This window comes from Phoenix dactylifera, chromosome 5 (genome assembly GCF_009389715.1).
Source record: "Phoenix dactylifera cultivar Barhee BC4 chromosome 5, palm_55x_up_171113_PBpolish2nd_filt_p, whole genome shotgun sequence".
Lineage (NCBI taxonomy): Eukaryota > Viridiplantae > Streptophyta > Magnoliopsida > Arecales > Arecaceae > Phoenix > Phoenix dactylifera.
This window is the reverse complement of record NC_052396.1, coordinates 11,027,074-11,040,246: the sequence shown is the minus strand read 5'-3', so window position 1 is coordinate 11,040,246 and position 13,173 is coordinate 11,027,074. Positions and strand designations below refer to the sequence as shown.

At 38.3% G+C, this 13,173-nt stretch overlaps 1 protein-coding gene across 2 annotated transcripts; it reads right to left on the bottom strand.

The window, feature by feature from the left end:
* Nucleotides 1-2,978: 2,978 nt before the first annotated feature.
* On the bottom strand, nt 2,979-9,444 carry LOC120103708 (remorin-like). 2 transcript variants are annotated; one of them, XM_039126792.1, is made up of 6 exons: nt 9,101-9,434; nt 7,869-7,913; nt 6,991-7,041; nt 6,808-6,895; nt 4,795-4,876; nt 2,979-3,449 (listed from the first exon to the last, which is right to left on the bottom strand). In XM_039126792.1, exons 1-6 carry the CDS (start codon nt 9,258-9,260, stop codon nt 3,249-3,251), a joined length of 627 nt encoding a protein of 208 aa, XP_038982720.1. In that variant the 5' UTR covers nt 9,261-9,434; the 3' UTR covers nt 2,979-3,248. The 2 variants fall into 2 exon arrangements, with proteins under 2 accessions (XP_038982720.1, XP_038982721.1); XM_039126793.1 differs by lacking the exon at nt 7,869-7,913 and having other exon boundaries at nt 2,986-3,449; nt 9,101-9,444.
* Nucleotides 9,445-13,173: the final 3,729 nt, after the last annotated feature.

Here is a 13,173-nt window from a genome sequence, read left to right as displayed (position 1 = left end):
GCTTCACGCAAACGTCCTTCACTCCTCCCCGGTTTTGTTTTCCACCCAAAACGCGTCCGCAGGATTTGGAGACACCCGCCTCATATGCCCACACTCTGGAACGAATCTTTCCGATGTGAGACTATTGGGCCTCACACCCTTCCCACCATCGGACAAGAGCCATCCTCGGCTCTAATACCAAAATGTCACGCCCCCGCCTCTGCGAGGCACGTGAGGCACCTAGTGCCCACGTGGGGGCCATATGAGGGGAGAACATGGGGCTTCACGCCAACGTCCTTCACCCCTCTCCGGTTTTGTTTTTCACCCAAAACGCGTCTGCAGGATTTGGAGACACCCGCCTCATATGCCCAGGCTCTGGAACGAGTCTTTCCGATGTGGGACTATTGGGCCTCACACCAAATGTCACGCCCCCGCCTCTGCGAGGCACGTGAGGCACCTAGTGCCCACGTGGGGGCCACATGAGGGGGGAACACGAGGCTCCCCTGCCAGATATTGTCCGGTTCTGGGGCTTCACGCAAGCGTCCTTCACCCCTCCCCGGTTTTGTTTTCCTTCCAAAACGCGTCTGCAGGATTTGGAGTCACCCGCCTTATATGCCCAGGCTCTGGAACGAGTCTTTCCGATGTGGGACTATTGGGCCTCACACCCTTCCCACTATCGGACAAGAGTCGTCCTCGGCTCTGATACCAAATGTCACGCCCCCACCTCTGCGAGGCACGTGAGGCACCTAGTGCCCACGTGGGGGCCACATGAGGGGGGAACACGGGGCTCCCCTGCCAGATATTGTCCGGTTCTGGGGCTTCACGCAAGCGTCCTTCACCCCTCCCCGGTTTTGTTTTCCTCCCAAAACGCGTCTGCAAGATTTGGAGTCACCCGCCTTATATGCCCAAGCTCTGGAACGAGTCTTTCTGATGTGGAACTATTGGGCCTCACATATATATATATATATATATATATATATATATATATATATATATATATATATATATATATATATATATATATATATTTCAACTAGCCAGATTATTTTCTAAGTACTCTCAAGCAATCAACTTATCAAGAGTCAATTTATGATTCATGATTTTTTTTTTATCAATTATTCACGACGTACCAAAGAACAGTCGAGGCTTAGAAACTAATAATGCTATCTGTTGGTGGACGTAATAATATATTTTGATATTATCTAGTTTTGTTGCTTCCTTCGTGCTTTTACATGAATAAACAGTCAATATTTTTGAACTGTATAAAATATTTCAAAACTTACGGCAACTTTTCACCATTTTCACTTTTCAAATTAATTGTATATGTTTCTCCGTGGCCAATTGCATGTGAATGTGCACTTTGTGAATACGTATCATCACAAGTTTCATTACTTTTAAATATCCAATAACTCATCACAACATTTTATAAGTTTTGCTTTCTAAAATAAAACAAGTCTCTGAATTTTAAAACAAATGATATATGAGGAAGAAGCTGTTGAAGGAAAACTAGCTTGAGGATGAGGTATGCTTATATTTCACCTGCTGTCATTAAATTTAGCCACCAAAGAATGGTTTTATACATGTATACTTATGCATCCAAAACCATGTATGGGCCTCATTGAGGTAACAACAATGGAAGCCTCACTTAACATATGTCAAATTCTTCATCGTTCATGCCTAAACAAGAGCTTTGCTGCAACAACATGAAGCTCCAAATGGATTGCTGGAAACCGGGGGAAAAGAAACCTACCATTAATTCAAATTTAAGTTTAATTTTGTTGGGGAGATTAGGGTGAGACCCTCCATGCCTGTTAGTATTATCATTAAGTTCTATTTAACATCATCTTTTGGACAACTTCAGTTTCAACAGCCTCATATTCTACATGCCTTAAGTGTATATGTCTGTTAGTATTGCCATCATTTTTGTTGTTTTATGTAAGCAGGTAGACGAACCACCACCACGAGTTTTTGACCCCCAATTTCCGACTTAAAACTGGTACCTAAGCAGCGAGCTGTTTCTGAAAGGGAGTGGATAAGAAAAACACTGATAAAATGAGATCGTAATTTGCAAGCCTTGCGGATCCTTACCAAGGGTCGAGATTTGACATAGCCTTTCCAAATGTGTTGTCAAAATTACTTTTAAAAAGAAAAACTAAAATATACTTAATTTGAAGCTAAAGTGCAATTTTCTCCACGGGTCTTCTTCCTGCGGTGCAGGATGGAGTCAGATTTATGACACTATCGCTCCTAGAGCCGAGTTGAGAGTTGCATGGGCAGGCATTAGTTATGCAATACTCTATTTACGGGCTGATTTCATCCATCTGAAGGGTGACTCAGCTACCGTGATTGGTTAGATTCGGAGGCAAACCGGGGTTGCGGACAAACTCCCCTTGCTTTAAGATATTTAGCGGTTTGTAATTGATTACATAGTGAGGCCAACAGAGCTCCGGATTGAGTTGCATCTTTTGTGGCAAATGAACCTGGCGATGTGTTGTGGGCTGATTGCGCAACCATACCATCCTCCTTTCGAGATATTTTATTTTCCGAGTTTGTTGGATATATTTATACAAAATTTGTATAATTCATCCTATCTATTAAAAAAAAAAAAGTTAATTCTTATTAAATTGTCTAATCAAATGTTCTACTAAAGATGTATAGTGCGCAATAAATTGATGTTCTCCAACTAATTGTAACGATAGCAACTCAACAACTCTCCGATGTTTGATGCGCATTGATGCTGAATACTGCAGATGATATCATTGTAACAACTGCATGACCTCACACACATCCATCCGTTTACGGTAGTGAAATCCCAGTTTATTGGTTGGTAGCCTGTCAAGAATCCACCAGAAGCTACCTAACTACCGGAGTCTTACTTCCATTGCTGCTTCTTAGCACCATTCTTCTGTAAACTAACAAGTTTTACTTCATCAGTCCTTCGTACATCTCAATATCTTTTGTATAAATATATGCATATCAACATATAAGGATTTCAACACTAGCAAATAATTTAATGTGGTGTTAAATGCACACATGAATGTATTTTTTCACTTTTTCCACAAACTAAAAAGAATACTAATGTACAGAACCAAATTTTCGTTCTTGTAGATTAGAACTATATACAAGAACATGACCCTTCACACACCAGACGCTGGAATTTCCCATCAAAGTTTTAGCTAAATCAACACAACCCACAGACAAAAACATAGAAAGAAACAAACAGATCAGAGCTGGATTGTACCATCAAATCCCCTCTTTCTAGCCGGATCCTAGGCCCCAAAGCACCCAAAAATCTTCTTTGGAGCAAGCCCTTTGGACCGGTATTTCGCAGCCGTTTCCTCTGCCTTCAGGATGTCTTCGCCACGCTTAGCCTCAACATATGCTCTCTTCTCTTCTGCTGCCTTGTGAATCATGGCCACCTTGTTTTTCATTTTTTCTGCATATTCCGCCTTCATTTTTTCTAATTCTTCCTGCTCACATTAGAAAAGCATCGGTTGCGGGCTCTCTAAAACAGTAGGCAAAAGAAGTTATCCAAGTTACATTACCATGCAGATGCTGGAGACCTATTTAAGTTCTTAGGTCAATTATGCTTTCCTACCATGGGAAAGAAACACACTATATACTACAACGGGGAGCAAGTTCATTTTCATTTTGCTTCTTCATCAGATGCTATTTTTTGATGAGAATACCATTTATACCGTTAGTAATCAAGCATCTAGATCCAAAGGCATCACATTCATGTTTAGGAGCACAAACAAGAATAAGTCTTATGGATAATGGACGAGCTATAATATGAATCAAAGGACAGATGGATATGAGGTACAATTATAACTCAGTCATAGTTCGAATTTGAGGACATAGCGAGCCATTTCACTCCAACATAATATAAGACACCCTTAAAATGTGAGCCCATTGATGGGATCTCAAGAACCAGAACAACCCAAGAGAAATCCAGTCCTGTGTTCAGCTTGGCTCATGCTTCTTGAAATTTAGAAATGACTTAAAAACTGAATGATAAAGATTTCTACTTTTGTTTCTAAGAAAAATGATTCCTACTATTAAGTATGATAAAATTAGTAGTTCTTTATATTTCATGCAGAGATTCAAGTTTGTTCCTCTGGAATATTTGATGCATAAAATTCATAATGTTTGAATGCATATAATAGACTTTTCAACTAAAAACGATGTAACATTTATTTGAGGATGATCTAGCAAACTGTTGAATTATTTTTGACTACACTGACTGTCAATTTGTTTTGGCAGAGTTGCAATCTCGACATTACTCTATTTCTTATTTTGTCTAAAAACATGTTAGGAGTGAGGTTTGCAATCTTGGTACCAAACTCTATACTGTTACCATTCTTGGTATAATGTTAAACCAGCCGGTACAAAAGTTGGTTCAGCATACCGATTTAGTACTGATACAATATCGTATACTCAATATGCACCGGTATAGCATAAGGACACCTGATATTCTTAAATTTTTTCCCAATTCTTCAGGTTCCTGGTTTCTCATTATTCCATCTTCAAAATGGAGTTTTAGTCTTAAGAGATGATTTGTTCCAGCTAATGCCTTCCTTTAACAAGAATAAGAAACAAATATCGATTCAACTACTTGGCATCACTTCTAAAATTAATGCCTTATTGAGGTCTATTTATTTGGCTGACTTTAAATTAATAACAGCCTGTTTTTTGCTCTTGTTGTGGCCACTGTGTTAATCTCAGATGACTACGAGTATTTAAGGAGTTGGGTAGACTGGAACTACAAGGCTCAAAACTTTTCTTGTAGAATAAACAGAACAAGAAATTGATTACCTCTTTCGCTTTCAGCTCAGCTTCCATAGCTGCCATCTTTGAGTTCTCCCATGCAGTAATAGATGACATCTGCTTCACAGCCCTGTTTGACATTGTCGGAACCTAATTTTAACTTGAAAACTGATATATATATATATATATATATATATATATATATAGATAGATAGATAGATACGAATGGTAAAGGAAACAATATATGTTCCACAATCATTCACTAAGATGAAAAGAGATAATGCACTACTCTAAGAAAAACCCTACAGTGCTATTACACAAAGTTGATAAAATTTTCATCAACCTAGAGCATCTTACGACAGATATTTAAACTTGAAAAAACCTAAGTGTCGGACAATCAGCAGAACAAAGAACTAATAGTGGTGACTGGTGAGTCAACTTATGTTTATCTCATTTTCAGGGCACATAGATTGCTAATTAAAAAAAATGCAGTTCTGCAAATATCAGCTTAAAAGCATCTGTCACTTTAGATAAGGATAGCTGATAGAAGAGACACTATTTAATGTGCTTTGTGAATTTTAACCAAAATCTGAAGAAATGTCTTAAGATGATTCTACATGTAAAGGCTCTAAGCATGGTTCTCAATCATTTCTTGACATGTCTAACCTATTGTATGATACTTATAAACCCCTGTGCTTGGAGCCATTTTAAACACCACTATGCAACTCTTTTACTATTTTTTGAGAAAAAAATCTTTAGCATAACTAACTAGAGAAGTTCCCAATAAGTGGCTTATAATGTATGATACTTATTAATTTCTATGCTTGGAGACATGTTAAATGCCACAAGGTAACTTTTTCTATCACAATTTTTTGAGAAAAAAATTCTTTAGCACAATTAACTAGACAAGTTCCCATAACTGGCTTGGCTTTAAAAAATCCTTCTTCACCAATTTATAAGGACCTCCTCCACCTAGCACAAACTTTTTCACATCCCTACTCATCTAGGTGGCATTAGGTTGTCCCTCCTCTTTAGGTATTTCAAGATTGATCCAAGTCCCTCTCCTAGTGAGAAATCCATATTTCTTGCAGAAGGCTGTACCATTTTAATAAGTTTTCCATCTCGGTTTACATTTTCCTGAACATTGCTCATATAAACTTGATTTCTAGTTTCAACATATTCAACTTAGCAAGATATTTTTTGTGATACTCACCTCAAATACTAGAACCCTCTATATTGCTGAACTATCTGATCCATTTAAATTTGTAGGGCTTTACAATTTTTATTTTCATTAGTTGCAAGGCATGCCAGAAGCATGGAACACCCTTAAGACACACTTCAGTATCGACCAACAAAATAAAACCTGCACTATACCACCTTTTTTGCCTGAAAAGAACCTGCAGTATATCATTTTCAATGATCATTGACCACACATCCTTGATGCCAGCGAAGATGATGTCCCTGACAAAACAAAGATGGCTAGCTTACAGGAAAGGTAGGCATAGCAAGAAATGGGATGGGTTGGTGGGGAGAGACAGGGTTTTCACAAGCATTTAGAGAGGGAGACAAAAAGGTACCAGGGCAATTTTTTGAAATTGGATGAATGTATTCCAGTTCATCTCAAGGATTATCCCCAAACCTGCTAGCCTTTTGGGAGGGGATTCTTACTCTCAAGTTCATCCAAACCGGCATGGCGCAGTTCCGAACCTAATATGACCAATTGGTCTATATCAAGACCCAGCCAATTTGACATAGTAACTTCCCAATATTTCATAATGCTATTTGAAAAAGCATTCAAGAGCCATTCATCTATTGGTTTAATAGGTAAGAAGTTAATGGAGCTACGCTGTAGCGATTATATAAAGCCTTAAAAGAAGAACCCATATATGTTATAGCTTTTCAGTTATCTGGATTTCCACTGCAAGATGCATCTTTTCTTTTCTTTTTTTTGGAAAAAGGGGGAGGGGGGCGGCGGTGAATGCAAGATGTATCTTTTTGATGCTGAATAAGTAAATGGAGAATAATTTATAACCACTTGAATGATAAGATATAGTAACTTACTTATTTTCAACTTTAACCTTTTCATTTTCCTCCCATGCCTTTATTAAAGATATTCTCTTCTCCGTTTCAAGCCTTGCAAGTATAGCAACTGGAAGTGCCAGAATCAGAAATCCTTTCATTTTTCAGGTAGACAATACAGAACAGTAAACTACCAATTCAATTTATCATTTTCCAAACAGTTACCTCTCTCTGTCGAACCCCCTGTGCTTTTCTCTGTTGGAGTATCCGCAACCACTGCAAAATGAAAAATCCATGAAAGGTTATATAGAAATGATCCTCACAACTTGATGCGAGTTATGAGTAGAGGGAACACTGGCATATTAGGTGATACTATTCAGGAGACTTGTATAGGTATGTTAGAGGCATCTTGAGGGAAATTAACCATTGGGATATAGGTAATCCAACACCTTCCAAGTATATCAAGAAAGATCATATGTGCAAAGAATGAGAGCACATAGAGACATGCATGGACAATGAATGTAAAAGTGTAGACCTAAACCATGTAAATTAAATGCATAAATCTAATGATTTGCACTATTCAATAGAGAAAACCCATACCTCTCTCTCTCTCTCTCTCAATATGGTGGAAAGCCCAACTTCTGGATTTGAAGTTTGAACCTAGGACCTCCCCAGATGTTATATGGGAAGGGATGCCAACTATTGAACCCAAGTCCCAAGACAGCTTGCCTTTCTTTCAGATTCTCAAAACATAGTGGTCATTTCCTCAATCACCGAAAGCCAATGCCTTCCAACATTTTTATATCAAAAAAATATAAAGTACAGGTAGTAATAAAAGTGACCCATTGTATTAACGTAGTGAGTAGACACTTTGTCATTTTACTGACCTTTCATCCTTTAATATTGTAGTCTCCTAACACTCTTTCTTGAATGAATGGTTCAAAGAAGAAAAGAGGGGAAAAAAAACATAATAGGCCTCAAAATCTAGACTGCAACTTTAAACCTGGACTCTTAATCACTTTTCATGATATTCCACTCTACTAAACACAGAGAATTCAGTTGTACTGCACTGTATATAACAAGCACAAGAAATTTTTTCCCACCTTCCAGTAATAAGATGCTACGTAGACTCCTGCGCAAAGAATTCTCTGCAGATGCCCATGGAAATGACTAAGAAAGAAGATCAACTAAAAATCTAGTTCAAAGATTCATTTAATCAGACAAATCTTAGAGGTGAATGACTTAGCATCTTCCAACTTAATGATTGACGACGGTATCACATTCTTTAGGTTGGGGAAAAGGTGAACCAGGAAACAAACTAAAATATTCTTATAGACCATGCACACGGTTTGGTAGGTGCGGTTCACGCCAAAACAGAAGGCTCTGAAGAAACTACAAAGCTATAAAGCAAACATAATCATAATAATTTGCACTACCCCTCAAAATATCCCATTTATAATCATAAAAAAGGAAAAGGTACGGACCATATGATTGTTTTATTCCATGTAAAGGTAGTGCAATCCGTGAAAGCCGCAGGAGAGAACTTCCCTTTGACTATGATAGAAATTATCAGAAAAAAAACTTCTTTTTTATTAAATTAAAAGGTGAAGTTTGCATCAAATTAAACAGACTCTATAAATTTACACATATAAAGTAGTGAATTCCCAAACAAGCTTTGCAGGAGGAATCCAGCTCCAAATCTCAACAAAAAATATCATCAAGAATGAATAACAGTAGTAGTAGTAATAATAATACGAGATACTCGAGTCAGGCATGAAAGTGCACCAGAAACTACCAGTTGTCGGCAAGAAGGGGATAAGATAAGTCTGAATTAAAAATCAATATTTTATGATTCTATTGCAGATCTAAACGGTTAGATTAAGAGATAAAAATGCCAAAATTATCCTCTGGATGAAATGGAAACTTATGTTTAAATTTTATTCCAAAAGGAAAAGGAAAAGTGATTCAATTCGTACGTTTGTAAATAAGAAGTTTTTATCCAATATATAGAAGAACACCTTTTGAAGAAAAAGAAAGCAATTTTTTTTGGCAAAGTTACAGAAAAAGAAAAAGCAAATTATTCCAGGAAAAGGTAATTCCGTAAACTACATCATCTCCATGAGAAAAGAAAAGACAGATTAATAAACATCTTCTTCAAATTGTTACCAGAAACTAGACAAATAATTAAACAACGTTTACTTAAACCGCAGAAAAAGACTCTTTAAATCCTAAAATTTCACCCAAATTCACATAATCTTTCCAACTCTTCATCCAAAGCTAAAATTTAACTCGCGAAAACACAAGCAAACAGACAGACAGAGAGCAGAGGTCGTACTCTCGACGACAGCCAGAGCTTTGGAATCGTCGGCCTTCTCCTCTGAAGGCGGCGGGATCACCGCCTTCTCCTCAGAAACGTCCTTCGTGGGCTCCGTCGGAGGCGGTGCGGTCTCCGACGAGCCCTGCACCTCCACCTTCTTCGACTCCTCTTCCGCCATCCTCTCTTCTTCCTCCTCTAATTCCACCAACTAAAACGAGAGCTCGCTCCGACTCCACCAAACCAAGCAAGCACGCGAGCAGAATCACCGAGGCAGCTCCAACTCCCGCTAATTAGAGAGAGAAGGGGGCGTTGGCTCTCCTGTCCAAAGATTTACCAGATTCTGACGCTTTCTATAAATTAATTATTATCATAATTATATATTAGACCGGGAGGGAGGGTGGGAGAATTTTTAAAAAAGTGAAAAGAAATAGATTGTAGAATAAAATTATGCGGCCGTCTGCATGGGGCCATGAGGACCACATTGGAGCTTGCTGTTTGTGGCATCACATGCGGGCGCCACCAAATGTTCATCTGGACCACTCAATCGACAGACCGTTGGAGCGGTGATATTTTGAACGTTTTTTTTTTTTTTTTTTGAATCTGGTGGCGTTCCCGGTGAGCCAAACTGTACCGATGGATGGACCTGATGTTCCATCGAGATGGTGGAGTTTTCGAGCCGTCTGATGTTGATCAGAAGGTGGTATTAGATTGATGACGCACCTGGAAGCTGTCCCTTTATCCGAATTATCGCTGATATTTGAACGTCACCATCAGCGCTGAAATTGTTGAGGCAAAACTCTCCTTATTCTACCACGAGGCGGGAGGCAACGTACCAAGAAAGCCACTCAAGGGCATTTTGGTAACAAACTCGAAAGACGGAGAATGATTTTGATGAAGGAGATGATTGTGCCAGGGTGATTTTATGTGATAGTGATTCCAAGTCACTTCCATATTTTAAATTACAGTCCAACCCAGTGATAGAACATCTGTCTTTAAGATCCAGAATTCAAAATCATCCTAAAACATTGATCTTAAGTTAAAAATTGAAAACAAAAATACATCTCAATCTTATAGAGAAATTAGTATATCAATATACTATTAATATATTATAATAATATTATATATAATTATATTTATGATATAATATATTATTAATGATATTACTACCATATTATCATTCAATGATAATTATAGTAGACATATATTATTGTACTTTATATTTATATAATAAAAGTATTTAATATCTTACTTTAATTTGCCTTAATTTTCTAATCAAAATAATTATTGGTATTAAAATAAATATTATAAGTATAAATAAAAATATTATTTCTATAATAATAATTAATATATTTTGTAGGATTAATAATTTATAGGACTAATAAATATATTTTTATAGAATATATTAATAATTAGTATATAAATAAATATATTAATATTTTATTATAATATATTTTATATGATTAATAGATATATTTTTTAGAGAATATATTGAGGGTAATTTTGGTATTATATCATGAATGATCTTGAATCTCTATAAAATACCAAATAGGTTACTTGTAGATATTTAAGAAAATTTAATTATTAAAAATTAAATTATTTTGAAATAAAAATTATTGACAATTTAAGATCACCGCGATGGTCCTATTTAAGCCATCAAATGCTACCTAAACGTTGTGGTGGTTCAGTTTGGAGTTGAACCAAGGTGCGAAGAGAGAAAGTAAGTGCGGGGGCGGTGAGTTAGACGTAGGTCGACCGGCGGTGAGCGTTAAAGAGGCAACTACCTATGGGAGTGGGACCTCCTCCGACCAACGGGGGTGGTGGGACCGTTTGCATGCCATGCGATGGGTTGACGGCTCACCTTTCCGTGAGGCTGGAGATAACTGACGGATCCGTTGGCGCTGGTGGTTTTGGGATCCGGACAGCTTGTAAGGAGTTTACTTACAGGCAATCCGCTTTGATGGACGTGGGAGCCAGGGTCTGTCACCCACGTCAGCCGGAGAAAAGTAAAAGAAAAGGAAGGGTCAGCTGTCCTGTCGAATGCTCAGCTTCCGTGGTGAAATTGTTTTTTGCGGGCAATGTATTAACATCAAAGGTAGCACCTGTGCTCTTTCACTGATTTAAAAATTTAATGTATTATTATAATTTTATTTTTTTCTAAAAATAATTTTAGAATAGATAGAATACATATAATTATCAGGCACGCAAGTAGAAGTAGCTACCTTAGAATTTTGGAAAAATTGCTTAACCGCTCCCACCTCATTCTAATATCAGTTTCGCTGGGTGTCCTTTAAGTTTAAAAATATTTCAAACTAGTTCTTAAATTTAGTTAATTAGTTGAATATGATCCTGTTGTCATGTTCGTTTATTTAGACTCACGAGATTTCATCATATAATGATTTCCTAAGATTTAAAACTGAAATAGCTTTGTAAAAATTAGTTTATATGAAGAGGACGGGGTGCTGGAAGAGGAGGAGATAGTAAGAGTGTGTGGGGCCCGAGTAGATTAGATAGAGAGAAGCGATAGGGACGAAAGCGATGTTTAGAGAGAAGAAGAAGGAGATATACGAAAAGAAGGAGATGGTAAAAGTGCATGAGGCTTAGAACCAGATTAGATGGATAAGAGGGATAGGATCGACGGTAGGGTTTAGAAAAAAGAAGGACGTGGCGGAAGTGGGTGGAACTCATGCGAGGCTCAAGACTAGGTTAAAAAGGAGGAGGACGTGTTGGAAGAATAGATGGGTTCAAGTTAAGTGACCGTAAATCGAGGAGACAAGAGTTATTAGTCCAGGACAAGATCTTAGAGGACTAGAATTCAAGGATGGTGGTTGACCAGTAATTACCACTATCTATGGATAGGAGAGATGGTCGAACTACCTACAATACATGACAATAGCAGCCTATATGTCACACATTAGCAAGGACAAATGACAAAACTAATTAATAGCACCCATCTTACAAGTACTTAAGATGTGAGTGGAGGGGTAGCATGTTGTCGCACTTTCCGTCCTGATCTAGATGATTTAGAGAACAAGAGATTTCAAGAAACTCGGTTCATTATCAAAAACCATATCACCAAGCTTGTTTGGGCAAGAGATAGATACACACATGGGTGCGTCATCGCATAGGACTAGGCAAAAAGATTTTAATTGAAGGAACGTTAGAGAATAGTGTGGATCTAGATACCTTGATCTTCATGGACTTTCGCCACCGTCATACTATCATTTGAAGAAGATGGACTTAAATAAGGGTATAGTTTTAGTCTATGGTAGAGATGTACGGCCGGGCTACATTAAGGGTGTAGCACTGTGCTACAGAAATGGTGTAGCGTTGGGCTATAGTAAAGTTGTAGCACTGGGCTATAGTAGAAAATTTAAGTTACACCTACTCCTAGGGTACAAAAATAGGATAAAGTAATGTGATTGAATTGATTATCAAAGGAGAATCTTTTACAGAGTACAATTCCACTATTTTTACTAATGCATAATAACTACTCTCAAATACAATAATTGTCCACTCCGACAATTGCTTCACCCATCTAGCCTCCACTCCTTGTGGTTCTAGTAATCGATGCCAATTACCTTCTAACCAGTAAATGATCATCAAGATCTATCAACTACTAAAGTGATACTCATATTTATTAACCTTGGTTTATCCTTCACTATCTTTAGTCAATTTTTGCATAGCTTGTGTTGACCATTTCCTTGATCACCCTAAGCAAAGTCTTTAGTGTCTTGGAACTAGAGGTGGGCATTGGGCCGAGCCGCCCATGGCCCGGCACGGCCCGGCACGAAGCAGGTGCTACAGTAACGGGCCGTGCTAGGCACGACTCATAAAAGGGGGCCAGGCTGGGTTAAGAATTTCTGGCCCGCGGACCGAGCCCGGCACGACCCATAAGGGCCTAGGCTGGCACGATTCGTGGGCCAAGCACGGCACGGCCCACGACGAGCGCGGTTCCGTCCGGAGGACCAAAAAGGAGGAGGAAAGCCGAGACTTCTCCTCCGGTTATCCTTGCCTTCCGTTTCTCCAATCCCCAGAGAGAAGCAAGTAGAAGGAGACCGAGTTAAAGAAGACCCCACCAAATGAACCCTGCT

Coding starts and splice junctions, on each gene's coding strand:
- LOC120103708 (XM_039126792.1), bottom strand. CDS start 9,260: ATGGCGGAAGAGGAGTCGAAGAAGGTGGAGGTGCAGGGCTCGTCGGAG. Junction 7,914..9,100: donor AGCTCTGGCTGTCGTCGAGA/GTACGACCTCTG, acceptor GGGCATCTGCAG/AGAATTCTTTGCGCAGGAGT. Junction 4,877..6,807: donor AAGGTTAAAGTTGAAAATAA/GTAAGTTACTAT, acceptor AATGTCAAACAG/GGCTGTGAAGCAGATGTCAT.